Here is a 16,325-nt window from a genome sequence, read left to right as displayed (position 1 = left end):
GCCAGCTCCACGTTGGGGAGGAGAGGAGAGAAGCGGAAGCCCTGTGTAGCTCGAGACATATAAAGATAGACTGGACGGAGCATGAGAACAAAAGTTCTCAAACTTCTTTGTGGAGTAATCCACATCTTAATAGAGATTGTCTTATGGGCCTTTTCTCTTCCTATCCATGATCCTACACAATCACACATTGCTGTGAGAAACTGATTACGTGACAGAGTAAAGCAAGTACATATTTTATGGCCTGATGTTGCCTCTGTCTCAGGCAATAATTCACTATCTAATTTTTGCTCTTCCTTTCAGTCCATCTCTCACTCCTATGTGTTCTGGTCATCCTCCATTTCTCCTTTATTCCCACCGCACCCCCTTCTTTTCTCAGCTGTCTTCAGGAACCAATAGTTATTAGACATCTGTGATAAATACGAGCACATTATAAGCTGCTTGTCTACCCAACCCAGGAAGGACTAATGTCATGCCCAAAGTCTCTTTCAGGCCCATGCCGCAGGGCACAGTTTATCAGTTCGAACACAAAACTCACAGAAACACAAAACGCTATTCCTCTGACCAACACAGGCTGCATTACCCCTGAGGCCTTTTCCTTTGCTCTTCTATCTCCTATTCCTGGCCCAGCCACAGAAACCTACTTCCTTTCAATAGCTCCCCTTCCAATGGAGCTCTCTCAGCCCTTTGTAGGGAACATCCAGCCCCTGGCTCATAAGGGGGCAGCCCACCCTTTTATGTACATGCAAACAGGTAGGCATTTTGATCCAGATTTTCAATCGAGTCCTTTAATTTGGAATGACGCCGCAGTTTATGGTTGCCCAACCAGAAATAGCCAGGGCCTGAGCAGAATACATGGGAGGTGAGATTCAGAAATCAGGCACTAAGTGTCTCTAACTGCCATCCAGAATTTGAGGTACCCAAAAGTAGAAGCCACATTTGACAATTTGGACCAGAGAACGAACCAACGCTTGCACTCACAGCTCATTACTAAAAAATGCAGGTGCAGTTACTCATAGGCATAAAATAGTGCCCACAAAACCAGAAACTGTCACAGGCCCATGCTGTCTATATCATTGGAATTACTCGTCTGAAACTCCTGCCATGCCCAAGAAAGATGAATATACTAAAACTTCTGCCCTGCCTAGAGGGATCTTTTTTTTGTGTATTAGCCATCACATGCATGAACTGAGATTCACAAGGAAGGAAGTGTGTGTGTCAGTGATCCTGTCAGCACTGATCTGTTTCACTGGTTTGGATGTCCACATCTGAAAGAATTTTAAAGGTTGCAAGATTTAAAGATAAACTGATACTTTCCATAACCCTTCCCGTAAGTCTGCAGCTACTTCCTTTAAGCACCTGATAACAGCGATGAGAGAATGGTTCCATAAAAAGTTAGGGTCAAATACTAAGGGCCTCCTGACTCAATCTTTTGTCAGTAGACGTCAGTAAGAGTTTTCCTGAACAATGGTTGAGTAGGGGATATGGCTGTTAGAGAAGAAAGTGCTCTCAAAGTGGTTACAATAATTTACTTTAATAATACAGTAGTACATATTTACATTATATCTATTTATATTTAGTATTTTTAATACTGGAATCTTTTGTCTTTACTGAGATGGAATTATCCCAGATCTGAACATCTCTGAAATTTGGGGATTTAGTATTTAGTACCCCAGTTAGGATAAATTGCTCATTAATTATCCGCCACAGCTGCAGTTCTGTTTGGGCACTGGGTGAAAGTACAATAGCCAGTCTGCTCAAGCAACCCCTGAGGGCAGCATGAGAACAAAAATGTACAGTCCTCAACTCTTTTTTTTGGTGGTTCTGGGCAGCGTGCTTCAGATAAGGCACAGATATCAACCTTCAGACTTTTCAACAGCTTGACGAGGAGAGTGGCTTAGCTGTTTCGGACAAAGTTTGAACATTCCAGGCCCAATTTTACATATGCTGCCAACACTCAGGATACAGGAATGGCCCTTTCACAAGTTTTCATTGGGCATTTTTTCCTCAGTGGCAGAGAAAGTCTTGGCCATTTCAGCTCCATATTAAGTGGTAGGACACAGTCAGCAATGAGGATATTTGTAGCCAAACCCAGCAATGGATGTCCATCAGCACTAGTTCAATTTCGCCAGCTTTCCTGGTATGGATATAATAGGAGGAAGACCAACAAATTACAAAACCTGTTTACCAAGGAATGCAGCTGCTCAGATCAAGATCACATGGTCACCAAAAGATTTGGTGATGCAGTGAGATGGCCAATGATGGACATAGACTGAACATCCAGCCAGATTATTCTAAGGACCTAGCTAGAGATTGATCCCAGTGGTGCTTGATCTGCAAGGAGACTACATCCCTTTGAGAGGTGCCTTGATGATAATGATGACCTGAATCAGGATCCAAATTCAAATTAAGTGGCAGGGCCCGCATCTTATAATAGGCTAAACCAAAACCCTGGATATGAATAGTCTTAAACTTTGAGGGAAAGGAAACTCCCTTTGTGTTATACTCCCACATAAGGTTCTGGGCAGATTTGCAGCCCCTCTGATCAAGGGAGCACAGAGTTAATACCAAGACCCTCCACCATGTAGTACAGAACCCAAAAGAGGGGACGAGATGTAGTTGGAAACATGATTCCTCCCTGCCTATATGCCAGCCAGTAAAGTTTGCTACGCACATCGGGGGATAGGAGGTGAGGTATGCTGCATGTCTTAAGTGTGTTGCATTTTGAGTGTTCTCTGGATGCTGGAGTCACTACCGCTCAAGGTCAAATGTCACCTGTGGTCCCTCTAGCATGGGGTAGCTTAGTACTGCTCAGGGCTATGCAAAATAGGTACAATTTAGCCCTTAATAAATTGGTATTTGGAAAATAGAAAGATCTGTATAAGGGCTAAGACACAATTAGGGTGTACAGAGCTCTTCCTGGATTCATTATATTTCTTATGTTATATGCTATGGGTTGCTTAAAAAATGAATACACTGTGAAATGTATTCCCTTTGATGTTGGGCTTCCAGAGATGTGTTGGCTTCCTTTAAGCATTTATACAGAAGCTGGAGACTGTTACCCTAATTTAACATTCTACTCAACTAACGTTATCTCCTAAGTAAATAAAGCTGCTCACTATATATGCTGTGACCACGCTGATATTGAAATTTTGACAAAATGCTTCCTGTGGCAATTTGTGTTAGCGATAAACTCCCAGCATGACCATGACATCATGACTCCACAATGCTAAACTGTATAGAAGCAGCAGGATCCCTTGTTTGCTTCAGTTTCCTTCTTGCATTGTTTGCCTGCCCTCTGGTGTTAATTCAGGGACCATTGATACACCACACTCCTAGGCTTGGTCAGTGTGTGATGTATGCCTCTTTTGGCCGGGCCTGTCCCACTGATGTTAATTGGAAGCTCCAGGAAATAATGGAAATTAAACAAGGGTGAAATAACTGAAATACAGTATGCTGGAATTTGGGAGCTGAAGAAAGGGACAAATCAAAAATAACATTAGGCAGATCTGAAATGAAGGTCCATTTGAAAAGCAAGCCTACTTCATTCTGATTTTCTTTCACCTCTTAGAAATTGAGATTGCATAACTGCTGTTGTCACTAGAAAACACTACCTAAGGATTCAGCTAGGAAGCTACCATTAACATTAGAAGAAGACCAGGACTAAATCTCCAAAAACTCTGTTTAAAATGTATTCTGAAGATTTTCACATTTATAATCAGGGCTTGATAAAGTTCTGATGTCAGGTAGAAGACAGAAGAGCAGGATTTTTATTAAATTAGGGGAAAAGTCTTTTAATCTGTCTACTATTATGGCTATAATCACTGGTATCTAAGCACCTCACAAAATCCTGGGTTTCTGGGTTCTTTGTTTTTCAGAGCATTACATTTTTTTTTAAACTGTAAAATGATTAAAACTAAAATGAGATTCTCAGATGTGATCTCTTCCTTACTCTGGGTCTCTCACTTTTCTGTAGAGCTCCTCACCATAACATCTAACACTGATCATATTTCACATCTCTTGACCCCTCTGCAGTTTTGATGCAGATAGTGGGGGTGCTGTACATCTCATTCTAACAAGACTGAACCCCAAGGGAAGCATCCTTCAAAGCCAACACTCCCCGCCAAAAACTCCCACTAGCCCGCTCTCTGGTTGGCTTTCCTGCTGTAATAAGCATGTGTATAAAACATTGAGGTTACACAGGTGTCATTTATTATTTGTAGACTAATCTCCCTGTTGCTCCTGATCTTTATAGGTTGGAATGCATTCCTCACTTCTCCAATTCAGCTCTCCTTTGATCTCCACACTGTAATTGGACTGCCTAATCAAGTGAAACATTTTACTTTATGTTGTTTTCCTGAAGAAACCTCCTCCACCTCCTTACTAATACGCTTTCCCTGATATGAATCACCTTTGAGTTAACAGCAGATTTTCTGAACTCAGCGAAGCTTAGTTGCCTTTTGCACTTGCAAAGCTTTACAGAGAGATCTACAGTGTCACCTGCAAAGTCAAGGGCACTTAGCGGATCCTTCTTATTCCCGTTCACCTAAAAGCAATTCTCTCAATTTATTCCTTAATATCGACAATGCCAGTGCATTAACAGGAAACGTGATACAGCACGTTTGGGGCAAGAAGTGGAACCTTGAACAGAGGAGCGGCTGATTCCAAACACCACCTGAACTAACATTTTTCCTCTTGTGGGTCACTCTAGGATCAGGCATCAGCCAGGCATTTGAATCTGAGCCTTTTAAAAAATATTTCCCTTTCTTTTAAAAAAAAAAAAAAAAAAAAGGTTGGTCCTTGACCACCTTGCTGTTTTGCTGCTTCCTGTGTGTGCCTAGCCAGTGGGCTTGCATGACATGTCAGCAATATTAGTGCAAAATGCTGCTTTCTAAACCTCCCTGTGGATCCCGCCTGCATATTTTGTGCTGTCTCTATACACAGAGATACACTGATGGTGTTTTGTTTTGTTGTTCTGTTTTTTGTTTTCTTTAATTGATCAAAGCGATACATTGGCATCCATCTGTCTGACGCCATAGAATCACAGAATATCAGGGTTGGAAGGGACCTCAGGAGGTCATCTAGTCCAACCACCTGCTCAAAGCAGGACCAATCCCCAACTAAATCATCCCAGCCAGGGCTTTGTCAAGCCTGACTTTAAAAACTTATAAGGAAGGAGATTCCACCACCTCCCTAGGTAACCCATTCCAGCGCTTCACCACCCTCCCAGTGAAAAGGTTTTTCCTAATATCCAACCTAAACCTCTCCCACTGCAACTTGAGACCATTACTCCTTGTTCTGTCATCTGCTACCACTGAGAACAGTCTAGATCCATCCTCTTTGGAACCCCCTTTCAGGTAGCTGAAAGCAGCTATCAATTCCCCCCTCATTCTTCTCTTCTGCAGACTAAACAATCCCAGTTCCCTCAGCCTCTCCTCATAAGTCATGTGTTCTAGTCCCCTAATCATTTTTGTTGCCCTCCGCTGGACGTTTTCCAATTTTTCCACATCCCTCTTGTAGTGTGAGGCCCAAAACTGGACACAGTACTCCAGATGAGGCCTCCCCAACGTCGAATAGAGGGGAACGATCACATCCCTCGATCTGCTGGCAATGCCCCTACTTATACAGCCCCAAATGCCATTGGCCTTCTTGGCAACAAGGGCACACTGTTGACTCATATCCAGCTTCTCGTCCACTGTAACCCCTAGGTCCTTTTCTGCAGAACTGCTGCCTAGCCATTCGGTCCCTAGTCTGTAGCATAGTCTATATGAGAAAATTTTAAAAAACATCTTTGTAGATCATCTGTTGTGGTGTCTTTTCCCCATCATATTTGTGGAGCTTCTGAGGTTTCATCTCCTCCCATACTAGAGTGGACAATTTGATCTAGAATTGCGCAAAATAATAATACATCTAAGTGATCTATAAACAAGGTAAATATCATTGTCCCCATTTTACAGATGCAGAAACTGAGATGCAAAGAGACTTGCCTGAAGTCACCCAGCAGGCCAGTGGTAGAGCTGGGAGTAAAACCCTGAGATCCTGAGTCCAAGTACAGTGCGCTACACTACCTCCCTAACCAATGGGCAACTCCTAACTCTCAGCTGTACCTGTGTAAATTCGGAGTAACTCCCAGCAATTTTGGTGACGCTGCTACAGCATTTATGTTAGTGTAACCAGGATAATAATTGGACCCAAAGCAAATAGGGTCTAATCAAACTCCCATTGAAGTCCATCAAAAGACTCCCATTGACTTTAATGGGTGTTGAATCAATCCCTTAATGTTTTGTGAATCAGATTTTACACAGTAGCTGAATATGTGTGCACAGTATGTGTGTTTTTTGTAAAACATTTAACTTGTGTGTTTGTGAAGTTATCTTTCATAAAAGCAAAGAACTAACAAATCTTGCTAGAGTGACTTACACTCTGGATATGTTCTTTGTAGGCTTCCACCCACTGCTAAACTAATCCTCCCCTGACAGATGCTAGTCACATCACTTAATACACTACTGGAAGGCTCTCAGATACTAAAGTGATGAGAGTATTATAAGAACCTATATAAAGCAGATTTCCAGTCTTCACATGCAACATCCCTGATGTTCCAGTCCTGTGCCCTCTGATGTGAATTTAGAACTGCCACTGACTTCAGTGGAAGATGCGTGTCCATATCTGACACACCCTCTGGTCCTTCTGTATGTACACTAATGTCCTCTATGGAATGGGTGGAGATCACCCCTCTCATTTTCACTTGTGACATATGCCAGGATGTGACCTCAGCTTTCAAGAGGTGAAAAGCTACTACACTCACCCACTGTGCTGCCTAGCCCGTAACATCATGTGTCATGCTGATTAGTATGAAAGGAAGCCCAAGCCTACATAGATTGTTCTGTAATGATGGGTGGAGCTGTTTGGTGACTTGCCAAATTCCTGTTGGTGGCTGAGAATCATTTTTCATTCCCTTCTGCAGTACCCCGTGCCACTGACAGAGATGTCTCTGGGCACAGCTAGCTTTGCCAAGCACAACAGGGTTGCACCTGGTCAGCTGTTCTTAATGGTCAGGCTGTTTTAGGACATGATCCAAAGCCCACTGAAGTCACAGTAGACCCCACTCCAGCCAACTACTGTGTGCAAGCATCCATGGTGGCCCATTGAAATAAATGGGCGGGGATCTGCTGACACTACACACTGCAGGATCCAGGCCTTTGTGAGTAATATAATTATTTCAGTTCCAGATTGGTAGACATTTTGCTCTCAATCCCACAGATGATAGCAGGTGATGTCACCTCTCCTACGTCTTGTGTTCTTCCACATAGACATTTCTAGCAAGATGTTTAAATGTCTCACATTCTAGCTCTCAGAACATCTATCACATCTTCCAGTCTTTCCTGCTAACTTAGATTTTCAACATGGTATTCAGAAAAAAACAGAGTGGCTGGGATTCATTTGTGAATGGAGGAGCCACACAAAAAGCTCTAGAAGATGTGGACTGTGCCATATAAAGTACAACATATTTAGCTAGTGATAATGCAGATGACAGAAAAATATACAAAGGAGGGAAAAATAAATTCCATCAATGGGGAGCTATTGAATATCTGGAACCCGGGGAATCTGGCCTGATTCTACTCTCACTTATGCTGATCCAAACTCCAGTGAAGAAAATAACAAGGAGTCCGGTGGCACCTTAAAGACTAACAGATTTATTTGGGCATAAGCTTTTGTGGGTAAAAAACCCGCTTCTTCAGAGGCATGGACCTGAAGAAGTGCGTTTTTTAACCAGGAAAGCTTATGCCCAAATAAATCTGGTAGTCTTTAAGATGCCACCGGACTCCTTGTTGTTTCTGTGGATACAGACTGACACAGCTACCCCTCTGATACTTGGTACCAGTGAAGAAAATGAAAATCTTTTCATTTGGTTCCATGGGCTTTGCCTCAACCCCTAAATGTATAACTACACCATTGTAATCAGTTACTGAGTTCCCAAAACAGTGTAAATTGGAGGAGGGTTAAATTTGGATTGTTCAGAAGGATGGGGATAAAGAGAAATTTCCCTGATGGCTGCCCTGAAAATGTACTGTTTAGCTATGGCTTGGTTTGTTTACAGCTGTTGTTCTATCTGAATTTTTTCTGCTGACACTATAGATTCTTTTGAATTTCTCTGGAAATCAAAAGGGTTTTGACTAGCCTGTGAATGGATTTTTAGATTCGTCACACACACTCTGTATTTCTCTTTGCTACATAATATCAAAACAAATTATTCCGTCAGAAATTCCCTGAATTAAAATTACATCATTTTCTTCACAAATGAATCTCACTATAGCCAGCCTTCAGGGAATAACCTTGTAATGGCTTTTGTTTGTGAAAGCACATCAGACAATGGAACACGGGAGATCCTGCTCAGAAAACCAGAGGATAAAGACCATATGCAAATGCTGGCAAAATGCCACTAAGAATAACTCACAGCAAATGAAAATATAAATCCAAAGGAGACTTTTACAGTATCCAATTGACATATCTCCTTGTCTTTCTTTGCTTGTGCCAAACTCTCCAGAGATGCCCAGTGAATAACTATCACACGGTAGTAATGCAAGAGCCACTGTATTTTCCAGTTGAGTCTTTAATTTTTAGCCACAGTGGCACATCAAATTGTAGGTTGACGCTAAATGATGGGACACTGGGTACATGATGATGTAGAGTGCAGTTCTGCCTTTCACTGATGTAACACCTCAAGAATCTAGTGTAAAACTTTCAAAACCTCCTATGTAATTTAGGCGTAGTCAAAAGTGACACAAGGACAGTGCGAGTTAGGTGACTAAATATCTCAAAATCTGGGCCGTAGTAGGCACTAAACTGCAATGACTTTCAATAAGACTTAGGCTCCTAACTGCCTAAAAGCCAGATTTTAAAAGTATTTAGACACCAAAAATTGCAGCTATGCCTAATTCCCATTGAGTTCCTAATATTTGTTTCTTTAGGCATCTGAATACATTTAAAAGTCTGGCCCTAAATCACTTTGGAAAAATGGGATTTAGGCTGCTAGGTCATTTAGGTGCTTTTGAAAATATTACCCTTAGTCAAAAGTTACTTTTTTCCTAACTAGTTTCTCTCTTAGGAGACTTGTGCAGTTTTATATGCAGATAAAACTCCCTTTATTTGCAGAGAATAGTTACTAGCTGTGTTTACCACAAGCCAAACTTCAAGCTAATTTGTCTTTTTGGCTGGACTAGACTGTACAGATTGAATTTAGATGTGAATGTAGGATCCACTTAAAGGACAGATGTCTCTGACCTGGTTTACACAGCTGGTCTCTGCTCCGATCAGACCCGCCAACAGCAATTCCAGGCCCCAGGGCAGAACGGTCAGTGGTCCCCCATGCACGCACAAGCTGCGCCCGTGCGGACATAGTCCGCCTGACATTTGGGCGGTGCTGGGCCTGCGCTGGCTGGTGCCCAGTGAACTGCAGCTGTGCTGGTGGGCTCACTCTTCCGGCACAGCCAGGGCTTCCATGTGCTCTCCCAGTTGGGTTGCCAATTATCTAATTGTGCAAACTCAGAGACCCTTGCTCTGCCCCTGCCCCACCCCTTCCTTGAGGCCATGCCCCTATCCCGCCACTTCTCCAAGGCCCACCCCCTGCTCACTCCATTCCCCCCTCCCTCTGTCGCTCGCTCTCCCCCACCCTCACTCACTTTCACCAGACTGGGGCGGGGAGTTTGGTTGCGGGAGAGGGTGTGGAGTACGGGCTCTGGGAGGGAGTTTGGGTGCGGGTTCTAGGCTGAGGCAGGGGGTTGGGGTGTAGGAGGGAGGCAGGAGGTCAGCACTTACCCCGGGTGGCTCCCGAAAGCGACTGGCACATCCCTCTGGCAGCGGCTCCTAGGCGGGGAGCTCAGGGAGTCTTCGCGTGCTGCTGCCCGCAGGCACCACCTCTGCAGCTCCCATTGGCCGCAGTTCCCAGCCAATGGGAGCTGCGGAGTCAACGTTGTGTGGGGGTAGCACGCAGAGAACCCCCGCCCCACCCCGCACCCACCAGAGGGCCATTCCAGCCACTTCAGGGAGTGACACAGAGTGAGGGAGGGCAGGAAGCCTGCCTTAGCTCCACTTTGCTGCCAGCAGCAGTGGCCGCGGGCCCCCAGGTCCTTTTAAATTGCCTGTGCTCCATAGCAATTGCCCCTTTCCCCCTCCTCCCCCGCGTCGGCAGGCCTGGCTCTGATCTTGTGGTTTCCCTGCTGTGCATATATAGAACTATCCCTGATATCAATGGAAGTTCAATGCATGTATACAGAGCACTGTCAGAGTGCAGATCTGGTATTGATCTGCCAGAATAACTTTGTTCCATGTAGCTGTCTAGTTATCAAAAGAGGGACCTCAGTAATCATTTGCCAGAAAGTCTCTACTTTATCTGCAAGATAAGTCTGATTGTTACCTGAATGCTAGTAATGCACACAAACCATGAAGGGAGGAGAAGGCTCAATCCTTGGCATAGTATTTATCGTACACAGTATGACTGTTTTAAATGTAATATAGTAAGCAGCAATATTCACTTTAAAGGCCTTCATCAGTCAGAATGCTGTGCCCAGTTCTGGTGTCCAGGCTATAAAAAAGGGTGCTGAAAAACTGGAGAAGGTTCAGAGAAAAGCTACAGGAATGATTTGGGGTCTGGAAAACCTGATTTCCGATGAGAGACACAAGGATCTCTACCTGATTATGTTATACAAGAGAAAGATAAAAGGTGGCTTGATCACCGTCTGCAACTCCCTACGCAGGAGAAAAATAGTCGAAGAGAGCTGTATAACAGTCAAAGGCATAACAAGGGGAGAATGATAAAACAGTTCTTCTTCAGTAATGCAGACGGTGGTGTTTTAGCAGCTGTAACTTTTGAGTAGATTCCCATTAGGAAATGTGCCAGGGTAGAGGCCACTAAAGAGTGACTGCTCCCCTGTTCAGCCCCACTGCACCAGCGCTACAGAACTCCAACCTTGGCGAGAGAGATCTGCTGTTTGGTCTCTGTGGTCTCTTGAGACAATCTTCTGGAATACTTCTGTTTACACTTCTCCCCTTAAGTTTGGGATCTTTTCTGCATCATTTTACCCTACTCTGTGATGCGTAGATCAGGGTAACCTATGGCCCTAAACAATTAAGCAACAGCACAAACAGTGATGAAAAGAAGCATGTCTTGTATTTGTATCCAGGCAATTCAGATTTAAGAAGCTGGGGACTTTCCATTGAAAACCACCAGAGGGCAGAGTAGGCTAACTGCTGAAAAACACACACCAATCGAAATAAAATGGGTAGACAACGTAACAGGTCTTTCCTTTCTCCCTCTATTCCATACACAGTTCACTTGTATGAACTTGTTAAACAATCTGACTCACTTGTCTGACTCCTTGTTAAACAATGGGCCTCTAGCTCTTCCAGAATTGAGCGTATCTCCCTTTCAACACTTTTAACATTGAAAATAGTTACAAAAATCTTGAACACCAGAAATTTCTGGGTGTTTTTTCTTATGTTGCTTTATCGTTTTGGCTGAAAACTATTCACTCTTCATTATCCAAATGTCTGTTGAAAAGCCCTTTAAAATGTGCCACATACAACTCTGAGCACACTGCTGGCATGTGTGATGGCATTAATAATAGTAATAATTAATAAATTCAGTAACCCTTGACACCATGATTGGTGATAGTAGTATAAACGTAATGATAGCTGTAGTTGTCACACAGTCTGTTAGAAGAGGGCACAGACAGGCTCTTCGATTGTGGTCTTCACACCTATTTACTGATATATCTTAAGTCCCAAATGTAACTTTTTTTAATAAGTTTCATTAACAGACCTTTTACTTGAATGGAGGAAAATAGAGTCTGAGTGCTTGAATTCCTATAGCCCCTATTAGAGCTTCATATAGTGCCTCCTAGACAAAGCCTTCCTACTAACACGGCCTGCCAATCCTTACTATCCCAAAGTGGCAACTGACGTGCACTCCCACTGACTTCAATGGAAGGTCTGCCTGAGAAAGGATTGCTGGATTGTCCAGGTGAATAAGTGACACCAGAAACTGCATCGCGTTTGTGAAAGAGCGTGTTAGTGCAAGGGTCTGAAATTTATATTACTGAGAAGTGGCAATGGAATAGTGGAAACAAATGATAAAGTTTCAGAGAGTTTTAGAAGCTAAAGGAAAATCAGTGGGAGCGGAGAAAAACAGAAATGAGGATAGAAGGGACAGGCTTTTAAAGACACGAAAAATGAAAAGACGAGGAGAGGGAAGTGGAAAAACAAGGGGGAAAGTGGCAAGCTGAAGACCCCAATGCAGAGAGTTCTTGGATGGTCTTTTTGAACAGCCCAGTGTGCTTCTAAGCACTGGTGACTAGAAAACTTGAAACACCACTGAGCTATTCCAATTCTAGGCCAAATTACGTTCCCTCTGGATGAAATCTTGGGTTTATCGCTGTCATTCATGCTTTATAGACAGTTACAATATACACACAAAAGCCAAGGTTTAAAAACAATGGTTGTCTAAAGTTACACTCCTAATTCCGTATTTAGGCATCTAAACAAGTGGTTCATTTTTCAATAGGGCTTAGCACCCAGCAGCTCCCACTGACTTCAGTGGGCTCTGTGTAGCACCCAATATGTTAAACTCTGTTTCCAAGTGAGTGAGACATTTTTTTCAGTTATACTAAACTTTCATTTATCTCCCTGCACTGTTTGTGAATAAGTTTTCCTAACACAGAAATGAATGCTTCAAAGTAATCCATATTTTTTCTTAATGTTCTCTTTTTTATCTTCTTTTCCCCTTTCTTGTGTTCAGTGCCCAAGCAAAACTTACGACCCGTTGATTAAATCTACCAGAGATTTTCCAGATGATGTTGTTAGCTTTATAAAACGCCATCCATTGATGTACAAGTCGGTTTACCCAGCGACTGGAGGACCTGTATTTACTAGAATCAATGTGGACTACAGGCTGACACAGATTGTGGTGGATCATGTCATGGCAGAAGATGGGCAGTATGATGTTATATTCCTAGGCACAGGTAAATTAAAGAGCTCTCGTGGTTCTTCAGGGGCAATATCATAGGAAAGCTAAATAGGTTAAAGAAGATCATTTAGGGTCCTCATCTATCAAGAATCTTTCCATTTACCAAAGAGGTAACATTATTCCCATTTTACAGATGGGGAAACTGAGGCACAGAGTGGTGAAGTGACTTGCCCAAAATCAGCCAACAGGCCAATGGCAGATCCAAGAATAGAACCCAGGTCTCCTGAGTCACACTCCAGTAGGCCACACTGCCTTCCCTTTGCCACATAGATGAATTTTGCAGCATGCCCTGCAGTTCAACAAATTTGGACTATTTGGAACAAAACTGGGGATGGGAGTGAATTTCAAAGCCAACGACCTCTCAGGTGCAGGACTTAAGTCTCCAGGGCTTTCGACTCAGCCTTTCTCGCAAGTACTAATTTCACTAGCAAACAAGGTGTCATGAGGTATCTTCCAGCATCCATACACTTCAGGCCAACAAGTGAAGAGTGAGATGGACTGGGATTTTAGCATGAGGAAGAACTTCAGGGTGGCTTGCTCTCACAGCACAGTTGGCTGTCCAGGAACAAGCACTGCCCCGATCATGGAGAACCTTCATTGCTTTGCCTCTCTGAATGAAGTCTTTCTGACAGCAATCAAAGGAGGAAAGTAATCATGCACTTTCAAATACCATGAAACCCCTACAATTCAAATATAAAAGTTACATCTGAAGCGTACACACAACATGCACACACACGATCGTTCACATGTTACACATGCTGAACAGTTATGAAAAAATTATACATCCATTCGAAAAAGGTAGATTTGCTGCCTAACACATGGAATATTGTTTTGGCATGTTCTAGAATTTGCATTGTTTTGTGCTATCCTCTACTGCCATAGGTTTTCATACAAAATGAACTTAAATTAGATCAATAACCTCCTGTCGGGTTAACTATTCATAGATAGCACTGACATCTAATTCTTCAATGTAATTCTTCTTTAGGGTAGAGATTTGGAGGTGGCTAGGTACCATGTAGTCACTAGTAATTTGAATAGAGAGAAAATTATCAGCTCCAGCACCTTTTAGTTAAAAAGTGAGCTATTTTTTTTCTCCAGAAGTACCTGGTTTTATTTCATGTTATATTTTAAATCTATCCTGTGGAAAATCAGGCTGAAAGATAATATTTCAAAGATTATACAATGAGTCCATAAAAATACACCAAATAACTCGGGAAGTTTTGGCCACCAGAAGATCAGGAGCTTTAAATATGTTTGAATATGTTTAACCAACACTGCTGGAGAATTTAGAAAGGTTGCCTGTTATGTATAGATATTTCAGCTGCAGCCCTTTTTATCTATGTAAGCCTAGATAAGAGTGTGGACATTACTGACACAGAAGGCAGGTAGTGACATTTTCTAGCTTCCACTTGAAGTGCTAGGGATGTCATCAGCTGTAGTCTCATACTTTGCTTTAAAATGTATTTTTGTTGTTTTAATACTACTTGTTTTATTTGTTGTTTTAATACTACACATAATATTTAGTACTGAATGGGCTTGATTCAATCCTGCCTTGCATCTTCCAGACATCCAGGCCATGCCCCTTCACCAGCCTGTGAGTTTTGGGGGCAGGATTGGCTAGCCCCCTTGCAATGCTGGGACTCCATCAACTGGAATTCACACCACTGGGGAGTCCCAGGAGATGACTAAACCTGGTATTTTTAAAGGGATTTGCAAATGTCAATGAATTTCATCTCCCCTTTGAGATAGGGAGGTGTTTTAATTCATGCTGAGTTTGGGAAACTGAGGCCCAGAGTTTCTGAAACCCACCCAGTGAGTCAATGACAGAGGTGGGGTTAGAACTCCAGCATGCCTAACTCAGTCCAATATTCAGTTCCCTAGACTTCCAACCTGCCTCCCTGTGTGCTATCCTGTATTCTGTCAGGAAAACGTGCAACCCACGCACAAGGCTTTATGCAGCACATGAGTCTCCTGTTAGGGCCAAGTGGGATGTGACTGTTGCAAAGGGCCTTGTTCAGGCACAACTCTCAACTGGGCTTCATTTTCAAGGGCATCACTCATTGCAAGCCCAAATACATAAATGCCACACAGCTTTGGTGTCCCTTCACTATTATGGTTGGATTTATTTAGAGAAGAAATGCGGACTCTTGGAGCTGATCTGATCCAAAGAGTTGTTTACATTAAAATAAGGGATCCCATTGCAATTTAAATCGCTGCATTAGTAACATTTCTGTATCCCTGACTTTGGGTCACTGGCACATAACACATCCCACATTTGGGCCTCAGCAGGTGTGAGGTTCCACCCTTAACGCTGTGGGATCTTAAACAACTGTTTAGTTTGATTTTAAAAGCACTTCAATTCAGTTTTAAGTATGATCACACCATGCTGCCTAGGTAGTCACTAAGGCTCCCTATTCAGCAAAGGACTTTAGGCCCTTTATCGTCCCTAAAACCGTTTAAATAGATAAATTCTTACTGAAAAAGAAGGATGATACAGTAGCTAAGGCACTAGAGTGGGGCTCAATAGACCCTGGTTCAATTCCTTGCTTCCCCCACATGTTTCTCATGTGAGATTGGGCAAGTCTTGCTGTGCTTCAGTCCCCCATCTGTAAAATGGGGATAATAGCTCTGTCTCACAGAGCATTCTAAGGTTAAATACATTAAAAATTGTGAGTTGCGCAGACACTATAGTGATGGGGGCCATACAAGTACCTGGGATGGACAGACGTATCTAAAAAGCAAATTCCTGGCTACATTAAACAGGATCTCTGATGTCTAGTTTCCTTTATTATCTTCTTTATAACTGCAGTTTAGAGCATCACTTAGAAAAAGAATGGGAAGGGGAGTCAATATGAAGTCAGTTAGCAACAGAACTGTACGTAAACGCTGAAACACAACTACTGCTTTGTATGCTACATCCCTTTGTTTCAGACACGGGAACGGTACTGAAAGTTGTGAGTATTACAAAGGAGAAGTGGACTGTGGAGGAGGTAGTACTGGAAGAGCTACAGATTTTCAAGGTAAGCTTTACCAGCCACTGAGTGTTTAAAATCAGAGAATAGTTTAGGGGAGTTTTAAGCCTTGAGGAGTTTAACCTCTGAAGCAATTCATTTCTCGGAACTAGTGCAAGTTCCCAGACTTATTTTATTTTTAGCATTGAGATCCTTTGCTTTTCCAAAGGTGATTGAATCAAAAAGAACATGAATTTTCAAGCTCCTAGGAAACTCCTGCCAACTCTTGCAGTTTTATCACCCATCTCACCAACACTGCTTGATTTTTAGTGTTTTTCCTAAAGCCTCAGCTTCTG

At 42.7% G+C, this 16,325-nt stretch overlaps 1 protein-coding gene across 3 annotated transcripts in view; it reads left to right on the top strand.

The window, feature by feature from the left end:
- SEMA3D (semaphorin 3D) overlaps nt 1-16,325 on the top strand; it is a 188,814-nt gene that overhangs the window by 143,338 nt on the left and 29,151 nt on the right. For all 3 annotated transcript variants that reach the window (XM_074942568.1, XM_074942569.1, XM_074942570.1), the window contains exons 12-13: nt 12,791-13,013; nt 15,950-16,038. In XM_074942568.1, coding sequence (XP_074798669.1) covers nt 12,791-13,013; nt 15,950-16,038 — 312 coding nt within the window. The remainder of the gene's footprint in view (nt 1-12,790; nt 13,014-15,949; nt 16,039-16,325) is intronic.

The sequence above is a fragment of the Natator depressus genome, chromosome 1 (assembly GCF_965152275.1).
Source record: "Natator depressus isolate rNatDep1 chromosome 1, rNatDep2.hap1, whole genome shotgun sequence".
NCBI classification, from domain to species: Eukaryota; Metazoa; Chordata; order Testudines; family Cheloniidae; genus Natator; species Natator depressus.
This window is presented reverse-complemented; position numbering and strand designations above follow the sequence as displayed.